Source organism: Ambystoma mexicanum, chromosome 2p (genome assembly GCF_040938575.1).
Source record: "Ambystoma mexicanum isolate Mex_15411 chromosome 2p, UKY_AmexF1_1, whole genome shotgun sequence".
Taxonomy (NCBI): domain Eukaryota; kingdom Metazoa; phylum Chordata; class Amphibia; order Caudata; family Ambystomatidae; genus Ambystoma; species Ambystoma mexicanum.
Window position 1 is genome coordinate 1255724013 of NC_090923.1, and position 17018 is coordinate 1255741030.

General features: G+C 43.6%; 1 protein-coding gene across 2 annotated transcripts in view; it reads left to right on the forward strand.

Moving 5' to 3' along the window:
* The window catches only part of BUD31 (BUD31 homolog), a 136941-nt gene that overhangs the window by 103466 nt on the left and 16457 nt on the right, over positions 1–17018 (forward strand). For both annotated transcript variants that reach the window (XM_069645568.1, XM_069645567.1), the window contains exon 3: positions 3821–3943. In XM_069645568.1, coding sequence (XP_069501669.1) covers positions 3821–3943 — 123 coding nt within the window. The remainder of the gene's footprint in view (positions 1–3820; positions 3944–17018) is intronic.

Sequence of the window (17018 nt, forward strand, 5' to 3'; positions counted from 1 at the left end):
AAAGAAATATTTTCACCCCACATACAACGGCTCCAAAACAGATGCCTAGAGATTTGTCAGTTTGCGGAGGTGGTGAAAGGGGTTTGTGGTTTAACATTGGAGTGAGGACCTGTATCTAAGGCAGAATTATGACAATTAAAGGATGTCTCATTTAATTCCTGAGCTCCCAGGGTAAAACCCTTAGTCTGTTTAGATGATTTTTCTTAACATGTTTTTGGATAGTTTCATGGGAGAGACTTGTGCAGTGACAGCATGCCATTGGGTATTTGGGAATTATAGGACTCAACCTTGCAGGAAGATGAATACCGCGCCTCTCCTAAAGGAGTCACCACTTCCCCCTGACGGACATCTCCTCCCATCTGATCCTCCTTCATTTTGCCACCCCCAGGGTTAGGATCAGGTAGTGTCTGCTTTCTCTGGCCACATGGGAGGAGATCTTAGGGTGGGGTTTAGTGATGACCACGCTGGATTCATCACAATATGCTCCCATGCAAGGATTTCTTAAATTCATAAGAAGCCGTTCCTCTTTTACTTCCACAATCTTTATTCCACAAACAGTCCTTTCTTGGGACTTGCTGGTTTGCAAATGCCTGGTATGCTCCCCTGCCTGGACGATTTATGGACATATATATATATATATATATATATATATATATATATATATATATATATATATATATATATATATATATATATATATATATATATATATATATATTCTCTTTACATCCAAAATTGCATACATCTTCCTTGGTTTGATATATCTAGTTTCAATGTTCGCTTTGTTTTCCCCTTATCTGCATTCCATGCACTCATATATATTGTTGGGGGTCGTGTTTGTACTCTGCCTATTTGACTCGGAAACAATGTTCTTATTGTTTGGTTCTGCAGCTTTACAATGTTCAAACTGTGTTTGCTGTGGTCCACAAAATGCTTTCCCTCTCTGCTGGCAAGCCCCTTGGCTTTGCCACATCGACTTGTGCCTCCAACTTCCACAAGCCTCTGCGCGAGATGCAACGTCTTCTCCTGAACTTCTCATCCCAATAGTTTGGTTTCCATCTTTAAATGCCCGGCGTACCAGTACATTTTGATAACCACTAACACTATCTTTGAACTTGAGGCTCCTTCTGCTCTGCATCATTTACTTCATCCTCTGCATCTCAGTACTTGGGTGGTTGTGGGAATTGAGCCCACTGATTTCAACTGATGCATAATACTTGGAAAATCTCTCTCAATGGTTCCATATGAAAGGCCAGTTCAATATGAAGGGGAATTCAAACTGAAAAGGGTATTCTTGGAGCTTTTACTTTTTAGACCAGGGAATGGGAGTTTGGCCTGAAGGTTGTTGGCGGTAGGGGGGGTGTGGGAGGGGGGTTACCATGTCTCATCCATTGAAGCCATGACATCTTCCCATGTGATCCTCCCTCATATAGTCGCACCAAGGGTCAGGATCAGGTGGGCAACATGGAACGAGGTTACCGCCGGGGAATCCGTGATGACTCCATTGGATTCATCACATTTCCCTCCTGTTCGGTTCATTGTTCCGGGCTGGGATCTGAACCTTGTTTAAAATTACTCATGGGCGCTCTGTTCGAGCCGCATCATTCATGTCCTATAAGGAGGGTGTCCCTCAAAACTGTCTTCTTAATGGCCATTACATCGACTCGTAGAATCAGTGAATTAGTCTGTTTCTTGTAAGCCTCCGTGTACTACCTTTTACTAAGAGAAGGTTGTGTTGAAGGTCTACCCGTCCTTTCTTCCAAAGGTAGTTTCATCTAGCACAAAAAAGTGTGCATCCTACCTTTTACCCGCCAGCACATCCCTCTAAGGAGGTGGAGAGACTCTTGATCCTAATAGGGCTTTGAGCTTTTACATCTCTAGAATGGCAAAGCCTAGGCAAGACGGCCAGCTTTTTATCGGGTATATTGGTTACTAGCTAGATTTAGTTGTAACCAAGCAGATCTTGTCCCGCTGAGTAAAGACGTCCCGGTTGGATTATGGGCACACTTGACTACAGGGGTGGCTACTTTATCGGCTTTGCGGAGAGGGGTTCCAATGCAGGTATTTGTAATGCTGAAACCTGGTCTGCTAGTCATACTTTTGCAAAATACTATTGCCTAGACTCTGCATCCGGTCAGGGGGCGAAGTTGTGGAAGGCTGGATTACACAGCATTAATGAAAGCTAAATTCTCTGTTGCCACCTCCAATAACGTTCTGGTCTGGGAGGCTATTAAAGATGAGGAATACTTGGTAGGACACAATCCATTCGAAGAACAAACTACTTGGCCCTAGTAATGTTCTTTCAACTGGATGATCCCCCATTGTATTCGTCATTGTCCCTCCCATCCTGCCCTCATGACAATTTCCGTGTATTACACCCTCCTCTCCTTCAACGCTGGGAGCAACCTTTGGCCTGGCCAACTTCTGTACTTTTGGGAGAGCAAACACTAGAACTGAAGTAACGGGCACAGTGCGTGCTATATTATACAGCCTGTGATGTCGTGCTCGAGAGCAGACTGAGGCCATCGAGAGGCATCGAGTCGACGATGCACAGCACCCTCTGGGTAGAAAGGTTCTGGAGCAGCTCGGGCTGGATGCAAGATATCAAAGATGAGGATTACGTGGGAGGAGCACATTACCAGGTAATTTGGTCTTCTCCCATATGGCAGATGGGTCTATTGTGTCAAGTATCTTTGGAGGGTCATGTTGAAAATGATATAGTATTTGTTGTGTCCTCATTCAGAAATAGTTTGTCTACAAAGTTTAAACATATTTACTGACTACACTAGTATCACGAATGATTGAATATCTTAATGTGAATTAAGGTTAAACTTTATCTGGGTAAAAATTAATAAAGAGATCACATCCATACTGTATGTTTTCAATCTTTTATGTCCCTTTTTTAGTAATTGGCTATGTTGTGGTGTTTTTATGTTCTATTTGTTTTATGGATCGCATTAATGATTTTCATTACAAAATGTGTGATCACATTTAAAATATATCAAACAATAGAATAGTTATGTATGTTTCAGCCTGCCGTGTGGCAATTTACTTATAGGTACATCTTCTTGAAGCACGACACTGATGGTCTTCAACCGTGTTGCGAGTTCTGGAAGATTTGTTGAGCGGGGGGGCTGTATTAGTTTGAGTATTGAGAGCCATTATGGATGCATACAATGTGATCACGTGATGGCATAGCACCTTGCAATTGTGTACAAGTTTACCACTATTTTGATCTATGTATACACAACATTGAATCCATTGTAATTTCAGAATAAATCTAATTTTGTTGAATCAATAACAAATATTAATTTCTGTAATACATTGAGATGGCGAAACACATCATGATACAGAAATGTTGTCTACATAAACTACTTGGTGTTTGAGCGGTGCAGATTAAGTCACTTGCTTTTTAGGATTTTTGTATATTGATATTCAGCCACTTAAAACTAATCTGAATGTATATTTTACTAAAATTATCACTGTTCACCAAAATAGTGTTTACAATTTTTAAAAAGTGGGTTGAACATGTAAACTGTGGTACAACAGGCTTTTCCAAACAGGCTTGTGAAGAACAGTTGAGTATATGGCCTAATGTCTTCACTGCCCAATTCCCATTGAAAGAACATGTATAGATCACCTTTATGACTTTAACACTCAATCCTATGTAACAATACAAAGACAGTAAATATTTAATGTTTGGAAATCTTTTACACTTGTTTACTAGAGATGTGATAAGTGGTCTATGGATTTATGTGCTGTTGAACAATACTCTCTGAACTTCTAGAAGATTAATCAATGGCTGCTGTTTTTTCCCCAGCTGAGACGGACCCACATGAAGGGAAGAGAAAAGTTGAATCTCTTTGGCCTATTTTTCGAATTCATCACCAGAAAACTCGCTATATCTTTGATCTTTTCTACAAGAGAAAAGCTATTAGCAGAGGTAAAGGTTTTATTTGATCTTCTTTTGTTTTTCTTCCTTCTACTACAGTGCGGCCACTGCTGAAAATCCTAAAATGAATGTAAAATATGGTCTTTTGTAATGTGTTAATTCATTAAAACATTTATTTTATTTTAAAGCTGGTAATTGGTATGCTGGAGACTCACAAAGTCAATACCTGAAGCATATCAAGCATGTAGTGTCTTCATTTTGGGTGAAAGACTATTATGTAGAATTGCTCCTTTTCTGACCGACAGACTTCTGATGAAAACTTTTTTTGTTGCAATGTACCTCGTGCTTTGATAAGTTGGGCCATTTTTATATAGGCTGTTGTGAATACATTTGGGAATAACGTAATGTCCTCTGGAGTAAGGGACTCTGGTATCACCTGGAAGTGAGACCCAGGATAGCCATATATGTTTCCCTTTATCATTGTAGGAGGAGTATTCTGCCACATTTCAGTGCTTGTGCTTCTGTAATCTTTCCCCATTTGCCCAGATTGCTAATTCCATCAGTTCTTTCAATTACTTTGATGAAGTGAAGATCTTCAGTGTCTTGCTCGGCTTTTTCATCAATCTGGGTTGTGGTTCAGAATTTCCAGACTGACGAACTGGTCCCTTTACTTGCTTGAGGGTGTGATGTTTGGAAGGATAGCTCTCGATTACCATTATCAGTGTCTATTGTTAGGAAAGATTTCTCTTTACAACACCTTTCTCTCCATTGTCATGAACCCCCAAACCTTTTTGCTTTTATTTTTGAATCTGACCTGCTCTTTTTGCAGTGCAGTGAAGGTTTCTGCTGCACAAGAATGGCCTTTGCTCATTTGACATGTCTTTTGCTATTTGTTTAGTGTATTTTAGCCTTACATCGTTTACTGGGTTTGGCTACCTACTGTCGGTAGTGTTCAAACATGGCCATGCCACAAGCTTTTTCTTTTGTCCCTTGGCCATCTCTAACCTTTCTGCCTGACCTGCGAGGATAGGAAAATCCTTATATGGATTTCTAAGTGCATGGGAAAGCTGAGGCTTTTTGCCAGGAAGTGGATTGGGACTGTCTGGTCCCAATGTGCCTGAATGTTACGAATGAGCTGTGCAACCAGTGGTCCTGATTTGGAGGGGGGTGTCTGTGTCAGATTTGTGATTGACTAGTGAGGGTTTCTCCTCTTTCCTGGTTTTTGAAAAAGAAGCTTACCCCTGCGTCCATTCTTCAGAGATCCTGGAAGAAACCGGAAGGAGACAAGTATCCTGTCCAGCTGCAAGACATGTAACAAGACCATGGACCCGTTGGCAGAAGGCCTGGCGACCAACCTCTGCTGCTGTCCAGGAAGAGCCCTGTCTTTTAGGTTACCTTCGGTAGTCCTGCGAAAGAGCTGCAACCCTTGGAGTGGACTGAACATCCATTCTCGACCTCTACTCGGAGCCTTGTGAGTGAATAAGGGCTCTTAGAAGTGCCCCTATATCACCTAGTCGCTGCCCAACTCGAAGTTTGGGTTACCATGCTGCAGGCGTCTCCATTTGGCGTTCAGGCCTGGAACTTGGGGGAATCAGCAGCTTGTGCTACAGGACTTACCCCAGCCAAAGTTCATGATTCCAGCATAGGCATCTTTATCACACAGTGATTGCAGCACAGTGTTCATTGCAGAAGTAATTTCCAAGGCAACCTGGGGTCTGTTACAAAGTTGTAAGTCCAGGTTTCTCTGTAGGCTTCTCTGCTGCTAGGAGAGCCGGCCAACCAGGGAAAGCTAGCCAGAGCCATAAGCTTACCTGGAGATGAAAAGGGTAGGAGCTGCCATCTGCACACCCCCCAGGCCTCTCGTCCACTCCGAGCCCCCACCATCTGTTTACTGTGCCTAGCTGGTGTCTCTGGGTGATGCTAACTTTGTCCGGCTGAAAAGGAGGTCCATGCTTTCCCAAAGAGGATCATACCCTCTAGCCTGTGGTGCAGTGGAAAGCAAGTGCGGGTTCGCTGTCCTATGCACTCTCAGACTTTATATAACTGTTTTTCTGGCTGTTACTATCTTTCTGTGGATTGAGTATTAGGAATGACTGGATGGGGGAACGACCTGCATAGGGCTGAAGGGATCTTTTCTCCTAGGCTTGCAGTTGCAGGTTTGGGTTGGTACAACATCTGTTCTAAATTCAACATACATTAGGGTCATAGAGTAATTCTAGCAAATCCTCCATATAGCTCATGACCCCTGTGGTGCTATCTCAGGTCCCCAGAGCCCTTCTGAGCCCCAAAGGGATGCGCTGTGACAAATTTGACTTTATCACACTAATCTTACTAGAATCCTGATTGTCATCTGTATAGGAATAGAGATGGATAATGTAGTACTATAGTCTGTATCTTGTCATGAGTGGTGATGCCTGGCTTGGCAGGATACCCCAATAGGATATATTCGTCTAACAAACCTTGCCCACCTTTTTATAGTATTCCATGGCTTGGAGAGGAGATTCAAAAAGTGGGAGTCTGTTGATTGTGTATCTGCCTAGATCCTTTTGCCTTATGCGTTATACAGGTCTCCACGGCCCTCCATATTGCCATATTAAAGACTGTGTCTGTGTGTGGTGGTCCTAGATGTGATACTGGATCCCATACTTTAAAGATGAAATGGAAGTCCCCATGGAAGATGCCATCTAGAATAGTCTGGGGCGTATCTTTATAAATGTGAGACCCACATATTGTTAACAACCATCTTCCAGTAGCTTCAAATCTACATAGGTCATTGTCGGGCCGCCCTATCACTCAGTTGCTCCGTCCACGACCTATTTAATCAGTCCTCCTTGGGCTTCCTTATTTCTGCAATCCTTAGAAAAGGATCTGCTAAGACAAGGACCTAACCTGTTTGTGCCTGATGGGACGAAGGGCTGGACTCGCTATCCTGCATTTCACCTACAAGCTAATCGCTACTACTACTCACCAAAAGACATCACCATGTGTCTCTTCCCTCCATAGCCCAGCCCCACTTTCACTAGGGGTTGAATGGCCAAGTGCCCTGGGCAGCCCCGGTAGGCTACCCTAGCGAACCTCATCAATATTGCCCTTGCCACCACCCATGGACCACATGCACATGCCCTCTCATGTTGATCAGCGCTCCCTAAGCAGTTGCTCACACTGCAGAGATTGCTGTCCTCATCTCGTACCACAACCTTGATGCCCTGTTCATCACTGAAACATGGTTTTACCCATCCTCCCCACATGTTTGACGACGTCCTACCCCAAGGCTACTGCATCCAACATGCTGACCGGCCAGAAAGGGCAGGATGCAGATTGGCAATCGTCCACAGGAGCTATTGGCCATGCTCCATCATCCCCTCCCAGAAAAAGCTAATTTGAATCACTCGCCTGCCAGTTCCATCAATAGCACAAGGAATCCATCACCCTCCACCTCATCTACAGACCATCTCACAGGAGTGACTCGTTCATTGCAGACCTCTCCAACTTACTCTCCTCTGCCAAATTAGCACATTCAAATAATGTCTTTCTCTGTGATTTTAACGTCCCCGAGTCACAGGCTGAACACCACACTCAAAGCACGCTTTTCGCACTGACCACTTTCATGAACCATAAACAAATGGTATCCAGTGATCATGTTGCTGTGAGAATGGCCACCAGGTGGCGACATTTCCCTAAAAATGCCTCCTTCTGACAATCAAACACTTTACCCAAATATTCTTGGATTGGAGGTAATAATATATAATTGTACCCCTCGTAGAATATTTGGGGAAAGAATTTTAGGGCGCAGAAAAAATAAGTTGCCTACCTGGCGACTTTTTCACTGGAACATTATTACATGGAACCAAGCAACTTGTGCTCTCCCCATGCACAACAAAGGCAACACTCTAGACTTGGTCTTCACATACCTCTGCATCACTTTTGCAGACCCTATCCCACTTGGCTGGTCTGACCAGTCAGGCTAGACGCCCCCTTGCTCAACATCGCTCATTGAAAAGTTTCCCGGTCAATGAACTAGAAGCAAACTTTGCAGACTTCCCCAGCACAGGGAACGCCTTGGGCATCCTGGTGTTATTTAGCAACTCTATGAAACTGGTGGTAACTCATGCCCCCTTAAAATCCAGCCGGGCTAAGACCACACCATCCGCCACATGGTACACCACCGAGCTAGCCTCCAACAAACACTCAATCAGAGCCAGAGAAACAGTGGCACAAAAACCATAACTGTGGACACCTCCCCAACCTCAAATCCCTGCACGCAAACTGTAGGATGCTGATTACCGAGGCCCAAGCTGCTTACTGCTCCACCACCATTGGGGCAGCCTCTAACCGGAGCAAAGCCCTCTTTGAAGTAGTAAAGCATTGTACTAAACCCTCTGGAAAAATGTGACCGCATCAACACATGTTTTATTGAAAAAAATAGTCCAAATTAGAGTGACCATCTAATCAACCTCACAGCATTAGTATCCCCTGCACCCAAGCATGCACACTGCCCCTCTGGATTGAAGTCTCTCCTTTTTCCCCCGGATCTCCTAAAAATGATTGCCTCCCTCAAATCTATTTCTTACTCATTTACGGCCTCCATCATTAAACAATTGACCGGCCCGGCACTCAAAGCGCTCCTCGGCATTATCAATGCCTCCCTGGCAGAAGGATCATTACCGGACACCCTCAAGACTGGTCTGATATGACCTCCTTTGGAGAAAAAACAACCCTAGATCCAGACGACCTGGCCAACTACAGGCCATTACTTACCTCCCGTTTCTTGGCAAAATCTTGGAAAAAGTAGTTGCTACACAACTACTCTCAAAAATGACTTATCAGTCAGGGTGCCGGCCAAAGTGTAGCATTGAGACAGCCATACTCTTCAAGTCATGGATAAGGGCGACTCATGCCTCCTTGTCCTCCTTGACCTCTCGGCTGCATTCGACTCCATCGACCACTGCATTCCTCTCTCCTTCCTCGCTGACCGGATGAGGTTTTCTGGCACTGTCCTGAATTGGTTTACCTCCTACCTTTCAGGCAGACACCAGGCTGTCCAATTGACCTGCGGGGTCCCCCAGGGCTCCATCCTCTCACCAATCCTTTTTAACCTTTTCATGGAACCTCTGGGCACTCTCCTCAAAGATCCCAATATAGCCAGCCACCAATACGCAGACGATACTCACTTGTATATGATAGTAAATTTGGCGCGGGACATTGTTTGACTCGATGATTACCTAGCCATCATTCAGCCCTGGATGTAGACTGCCTACCTCAAACTTCACTAAAAGGTAGATTTACAGATAATCAAATTACACCACTTGTAGTAATGATATGTAATCATAAGAGTGGTTCCAAAAGAGTGCACAAGTGTGACTTGTATTGAACCATGAGGATCAGCATGGTCCCTATAGGCAATAGGAAGAGACTAGACCCACGTAGCTAGATGTATGAAGAATAGGAGTAGCAGTTGCCTCCTATTGATTTAGAAGAAACTACAACAAGTAGAGTGTTATGTTTGAGTGGACGATTAGCCCTGACATTTTTCACTAGACTAATATTAGTAGTCGCCCTCATGCTGAAAGGTAATGTTAAGCTAGTTCATTGTATATCAATATAGTCTGACACAACACAAAAAGAGTGATACATGGTATTAACAAGGTTTTATGTTTGTTTTAATTATAGACTGTTTGGAACGCATTATGTTCCGAGTATGCAACACGTTAAATGCCACCACGTGATGAAAACAGTGTGTCCTGAAGACGGCACCAATGGGAAATGCGAATAACATTAATTTGGTTGTATTTCGATAACTGAATATTGGTTCTAGAAACACACGCTGAGTGTTGACACATTTACCCTTCTTAACAAGGGGGTTTTATGAAGCCACATGATTAATTGATTGAAAAACTTGTTTTCATTGATTGACAATATTTAATTGTTTTGTGTGATGCATATATACCAGAATGAAATGGAGTTTTAGACACATGACTTAGATTAGTGAATCTTGCTTAGATTTTTAAATATATTTTTATTATTGATTGTGTTTTACAAACATTAAAATGTGTATATTTTTTTGAAATCCATGCATCCTCACCTAAATTCATGTTAAGTAGGTGTTTGTGAAAGTGTCAGTCGGATATTGAGAACAACCTTATAGCTTGAAGGGAGGAAGCTGTTTTTGTGGAATTTTTTGCATATCCACTAAAAGTAGTCCACCACGCTGCAGCATGTCTTATTACGGGAGCATGGAAATTTTACCGAATTAACCCCTTCCTACAAACTACATAGGCTTCCACTCAAGGCCAGGACACTGTTCAAGACTGCATGTATCCTCTACAAAGCAGTCATGGGTATCCAACCAGCGCACTTGCGGCTAAGCCCAACATATCTGACAACACACGCACTTCTTGCACAGCAAATCGACCAAACGGCTTGAATCTCATCCGCAAAGGATTCTTCCTTTGTCATCCATCCACCCACCCTCTCGAACTCTATCCCGGTGTTTGCTCGGAATGCCCCCACAATTCTCCAATTTCATATCTCTCCCAAAACTTGGCTTTTTCAACAACACCTGAACAAGGGCTAATTACAATGGCCTCAACCTACCGACCTGGCAGTACTGCGCTACTGTTAAAAAATGCCGGCTACCCACATTCTTCCGCTCTCGAGCTAGGACAGCGCTTTCAAAAATAAAATTGGAATACAAAGGAAAGAATTCTCTACAGCTTTATTAATCATTCTGCAGAAACAATGTAAAATTAAGAGCCTGCTAGTAATTTGGGACTGGTGGGGCCAAACCGAGCAAATAACATTCGAACAAGCCCTGCAAAGGTCGAGCCCAATGGACTTTCCCATGGCTACGAATGGATCGGTGGCTCGTTTACTACGTTTCTCTAACTTAAGTGTAGAGAAGCAGATGTACACGTCACTCATGGAGCCCACCCCCTCCGCTCCGTCATATTGGAAGAGCAGCAAGAAAGCACTGTGTATGACACCTGTATCATCCCAGTTCCGCATTGAAGATATGAAAGACGTTATGCGCTTAGACAACCGTACCGAATGGACCCTCAAACTGATGTGGTAGAAGGAAGTCTGCAGACACCATTGAAAATAGAAAAACTAGAAGTAAAGTCTGACCGGTGAAAAGTGACATCAAGAAAAGAGACGAGGATGCACTGAAACCATATATGAAAATTCAAAGAAAGAATATGTGACTGAAGTAACAAAGTAACTGAACATACAAAAGCAAAGAAATCATATACACTGAGAAAATAAGTAAGAAGAGATGCAGTAGATCAATAGGCACTGAAATGCAAAGTAGATGAGACATTTAGAAGCTTGCTACAGTAGAAAATATAACGCGGGTAAAGCAGCCATTTTGAGAAGATGGACGTCTGTTTCGTATAATAATCTTGTGAGCTTAACACAAATGAAACCCAGAACAAATAATACAAAAACAAATATGTTTACATTTGTACAAGTGGTAATAATAGTTGGGAGTAATGACAATTCTTAGGCAAATGATAATAAAATGAATAACCAATTAGCAAAAACTATAGAATTGTGCACTCACTAACATCACATATAAATATAAAGTGCAACATACAAGTATACATATAAGTACATATAGTATGCTTATTCCAATGTATTGCTAGTGTCCAAACATCAACCTTGCAGCAGCCACAAGACTGGCTGTGTGACTTATGGGAACATAGCCTATGCCCCGCCCTCCAGCAGTCCTTTAGCATGCAACCATACCCGGTATAACATCAGGTTGATGGAGACTGATTTTGTGTTCGGACAATAATCTCAAAAGGGCTTGGTCTTGATGGGCTCGTACGAATGGACCACATTTCCCAAGTTGCACGTGTATATGGGGCCCAGCTTCACGCACTCATTAAGTATGTGTTTAGCAGTTCCAAGCTTGTGTCGCTTCCTGCAAATGCAGCAATATCGGTTCTGGGCATCCAAACATAGTTGGGCACCGCGGACCAATAGCAGCTGCAGTTCATTTATGCGCCACAATGATAGAAAACGTCTGACCTTTAGTGCAAGGCATAGCAATAAGTAGGGCTGTGTTTTTCTGTATTCGTGGACCACTGTGGAGCATTTTAAACTACAAGTGCGAATAGTTGTTATACCAGACTCATTTATTGTTTCTTTTCTCAAAGACTTGTTTCGTTTTCTCATAGCACCGTGCCATCTCATAGTTAGTTTTGCGCAGATTGAGTGGTTCCCTATCTTCAATCAAAGAAGTATAAGATTTCCCAGAAGAAGGTGTTTCCCTAGCATAGTTGTCTCCCATACACTTCAGTAGCCCACATGCAGGATTCATTAAAGATTTTATATAGAATAAGTCCCTACTTCTAAGTATCGTACCACTCGAAGATGTCCGACCCAATTCCAAACACGCAAATTCGACCGGGCATGAAGGCCGCAAACCCAATAGCTTGTGCTAGAAAGCTTCCTCCAGCCGGTGTAACTGCAAGTCGTGGATTGCCAGACCCTCGAGCCCGTACAGAACCACCAGGCAAAAACATTGTATAGAGGAGCTAGAAGTAGTAGTAGTGCAGCTACCCACTAGCAAGACTCCGGGGGCCGATGGACTCCCTAGCAAATTTTATAAAATGTATAAGAATGAGGTGCTCCCCCCCCCGCTCTAGGCAATGTTACAGGAGGCATATGAAATAGGAAGATTACCGGAGTCCCTGAGGGAAGCGATTATCATCCCGCTCCCTAAACCCAACAAGCCTGGCAGTGATTGTGGCTCATGTAGACCACTATCGATGCTGAATCAGGATAGCAAGATGCTAACAGCAGTTCTAGCAAACAGAGTGAGGAGGATTATTACTAAATTAATACATCCCGACCAGACTGGTTATGTCCCGAATAAGAATATATCCAATAACCTGAGACGACTCCACCGAGTCATGGAACACGCGAGTGGGGACATGGGGGAAATGGCAATTGTATCGCTAGACACAATAAAGGCCTTTGACTCGGTCTTATGGCCTTGGCTAATAGCAGCTCTGACCAACTATGGAATAGGACCTGGATACCTCAGATGGGATAAACTATTGTATAGCTCGCCGCTGGCCAGGGTTAAAACGGGAGCGGTAATATCAGAGAAGTGGCAACTCAGCAGAGGCACTAGGCAGGGTTGCCTGTGGTCACCTATGCTGTATATTTTGGCCCTAGAGCCTCTGGCAATATACCTGAGGCAGCAATATGATATTCTAGGCATCACCATAGGAGGGGCGTCTCATCTGATCTCTTTATATGCTGATGATCTGCTATTGTATCTGCGTTACTCAGAAGAAAATCTCCAATATATCCTGGAAGTGTTGGAGCGATTTGGAGCGATTTGCAGGGCTGTCTGGCATAGCAGTGAATCCAAAAAAATCTTGTATATTCCCATTTGGCAGATACAAAGGGATCCCGTTAGATCAGTTACCTGTCTTACAGATACCATGGGAGGTCAACACGTTTCGGTATCTTGGAATAGATATCTATCACACGGTGGAAGCAGAGCACCAACATAATACTGAGAAAGCGATCAGGGGTATTCAACACAGTATGAAGTTTTGGGTAAAACTCCCCCTGGCGATGATGGGATGAGGGGCTATGCTGAAAATGGTGGCCCTGCCCAGAATGCTGCATTATTTTGGTAATATCTCGTACCTGATACCTAGACGACTCTTTGCCAGAATACATAGCATATGCAAGGGATTTCTGTGGCATGGGACGAGAAACAGAGTTGCCCTTTGGAAACTACAAAACTCTTAGGAAAGAGGGGGCATACAGTTGTCAAACTACGAGATATACTATATAGCAAGCCGGCTGCAATATGTAGCAAAATGGCTCTCAGAAGAACCAACCTCAGAGTCCAGGCTGTTTCAACGGGAGTGTGCCCCATTCTTCTTAAAAGAAATTATGTTGTTGCCTATATCGGATATGGAGGGGCGCTCAAAGATAATGAAACTGGGATGGGAGATATGGCGTAGAGCCTGCCAGGTGATGGAGAACCCTTTCCCGTGTTCCCCGCAAACGCCATTAGTTGCACTTTCCGGAAAAGAAGAGCAACTGAGGATGATGATTAGGAAGCATTGGGAGCCGGTAGGAATAGCAATGATGGGAGAAATATGGCAGGAGGGGAGGATAAAAGACTTTGAGATTCTTGAAGAAGTAACAGGGTTACATAAGGGACAATACATAACATACCATAGAGTGGTGCGGCGAATTAAAAAAACATGGTCTGAAGTAGTACTAGAAGATCAGCCGGACCCCACCATAGATACAATATATGATATAGCAGAAGGAGGGCATGAAATATCTAGGATATATGAAATTATGATGTCCAAGGTAGGGAAGGAAGTGATGAGATTGAGACGGAATTGGGAGGAGGAAGTGGGGGCCCCAATGAGTGAGGGGATGTGGGAGCGGGCCCAGGGGTATCACAAGAAAGTGTCAAGAAATGCAAGGTTACAACAGATACTATATATTGCCCACAGGGCTTATGACGCCCCAGAGGATAGCCAATTTTAAAAATACAGGATGACAATCATGCCCCAAATGTAACGTAGAGAATGCCAAATGGTGCACGTGTTTTGGGCATGCCCAGTGATTGAGAGGTTCTGGGTAGAAGTAGCACGCAGGCTGGCGGAAAAGGGAATTAAGATATTGGGTAATGGTGGAAACAGCGTGGGCATACTTGATGGAGGGGTTTCCCATACCGAATAAACTTAAGCATGTCAGTAAATTAAAAGACCTGGCATATCGCTATGGGATGGAAGGCTTGCCATGGACCGAGAATAGAGAGATGGTGGAAAGACCTACAGAAATGGGCAGAGGTTGAGACAGCAGTTTGGCAGGAAGCTAGTAATTCTGGAGGGGCGGAGGAAGCAGAAACCCTGATAGCCTGGAAATATCTAATAGCTAGGATATTTGGGCCCATGCAGGAACGGCCAAGCGATTGGGACTCCACTGAGACCACAGGAGAGGAAACCCTACTGCAAGTTGAAGATATAGAACATGAAAAGGAATAGGCTCGCGTGGGGGGGGGTGTTACGAGAAGAAGCAGTGGACATGGCATGATGTAAACTCGAAAGATGTCCTATGCACTGCAAGTTTGATGTGTGTTGTTGGTTGAAATAAAATAATAAAAATTGTTTTAAAAAATAAATAAATAACACCAGCAAGTGAAAACCCAGCCTGAACCCTTGCAATTTTTGATGTTTGAGCGACAAGCTGGTTGGCCCTTCTGATTTTGTTTTCAATGAGTTTACCGTAGCCCAAAGGGCCCACTTCTACTGCCAGGTAAGTTGGCATGTAGTTAACAATTCCCAGATCTGTCACCATTTTTACCTTACTTACCCTTTTGTTTGTTATTAACATAATCTGGGTTTTGTCGAGATTAACAGCCATTTCATAATCAGCCGCAAACTTAGCCAGTTCATTTAACAACATACTCATGCCTGTAACAGTTCTAGCAAACACTATCAGTACAACATGGTCACAAAGGGGACACTGCCAACCTAGGTGGACAAATGGATTTAGCTTCCAAGCGCAATGACATGTCTGATATATATACAGGTCAAACAGGAACCAAGACATGCCCCTGCTTAACTACCCTGCTTATCTGCACCCAAGCTGTCACTGTACCGATGTTGTCCAAGCTTACACTTGGTTTCATATATGTTATGTTATTTGGCATTTATATAGCGCTCTATATATCATTGGTGTGACCTCAAAGCGCTGGTAGGTTGAACGCCCTTGGGAAACGTAGCTCTGGTCAGTAGAGAGAGATAGTGTTGTAGGGTGCATGGGTGCACCGGATAAGTGTGCAACTGGTGTAATTGCTGGGTGGCAGCTGTATTCTAGCATTTAGGGGTGGTGCTGGAGATGTCAGCTGGTGGGTAGACATCCCGACTGGCCTCTGGCTGCGTTAGGCCTGAAGGACGCATATGTGAGCAGCTATGCCGGAATGTGCTCGGCTAGCTGCATTTTATTAGGGTGATGAGGTCGTATTCGTTTGTGGACATCTAGGCCAAATTAATCAGGGGTATAGTTGTGTTCTAGTTGAGTGATGGTGTATAGTAGAGAGTAAGAGTAGTGGTGTGATGTGATAGTAAGGTAAAACCCCCAAGCAGAGCGACAAGGGCTTCAGAGCTGACAGGCGCTGAAATGAAGATTCATTCAAGAACAAAGAATATTTGTTTGACCAAGAATCAAGGATGCCGCAGCAAGAAGCAATTGCAAGGTACAAAAGGAGTGGAAGAGGATAAGCCATGTACGTAAGATGTATTTCTTTTAGATTTGGAAAAGAAGTAAACATTTGTGAGGGCCAAGTATTGGACAATTAAAGATGCAGAAAGCATATGCAAGACGGAGCAACCAAGTCTCTAGAGGCTAAGAAGAGTAATAGCAACCAGTATAATTTAATCAAATAGCACTAAATAAAAGGACAGAATGAACAAATCATGGTCTCCTCCCACACGGTGAATGACCAAAAATAATGTTCCATTCATAAAGCTCCAGACGAAGATAGCACTGTACCTTCACTCCCTTTAAAGTTCCAGAGAAGAGAACAGTCCGCGAAGTCAACTACAAAGAAGAGGCCTTGACTAGGCCTAACTGGTGAAAGATGGTTGGCTAATCGGCCAAGTGGGCCGTTGTCTAATGTTCTCTGCGCCTGCTTTCGTTTTGCTTACGTGCTGCTAACAAGTCGATTGTGGTTGGAAGAGAGTGCCAACCAATCGGGATGGCCTATGTGATGGTGGACCATACACTATTGCAGAAGCCAATCTGCTGCTGTTCTTCTACTATTATCTGTATTATACGAAGTTCGAGGCATGCCTATTTGGTAAGGGGCCCCCAATAATATTACTAACACCTAAATAAGCTATTGAATGATCTTATTGTGATGAAGACCACTTCTTGATCACTCAGATCTAACAAAGCCAAAATGCTAGTGGTTCCGAGAAGCAAAACCAAAAGGGCCGCAAAGGGAGCTTTTGCAACAGCAGCGCCGACAGCTTGGAATGGCCTGCCGCTGGATCTAAGGCTGGAATCCAAACTGGAGCCTTTTAATAAAAAGCTAAAAACTTGGTTGTTCGACTAATCCTGATTCCCTTGTGTC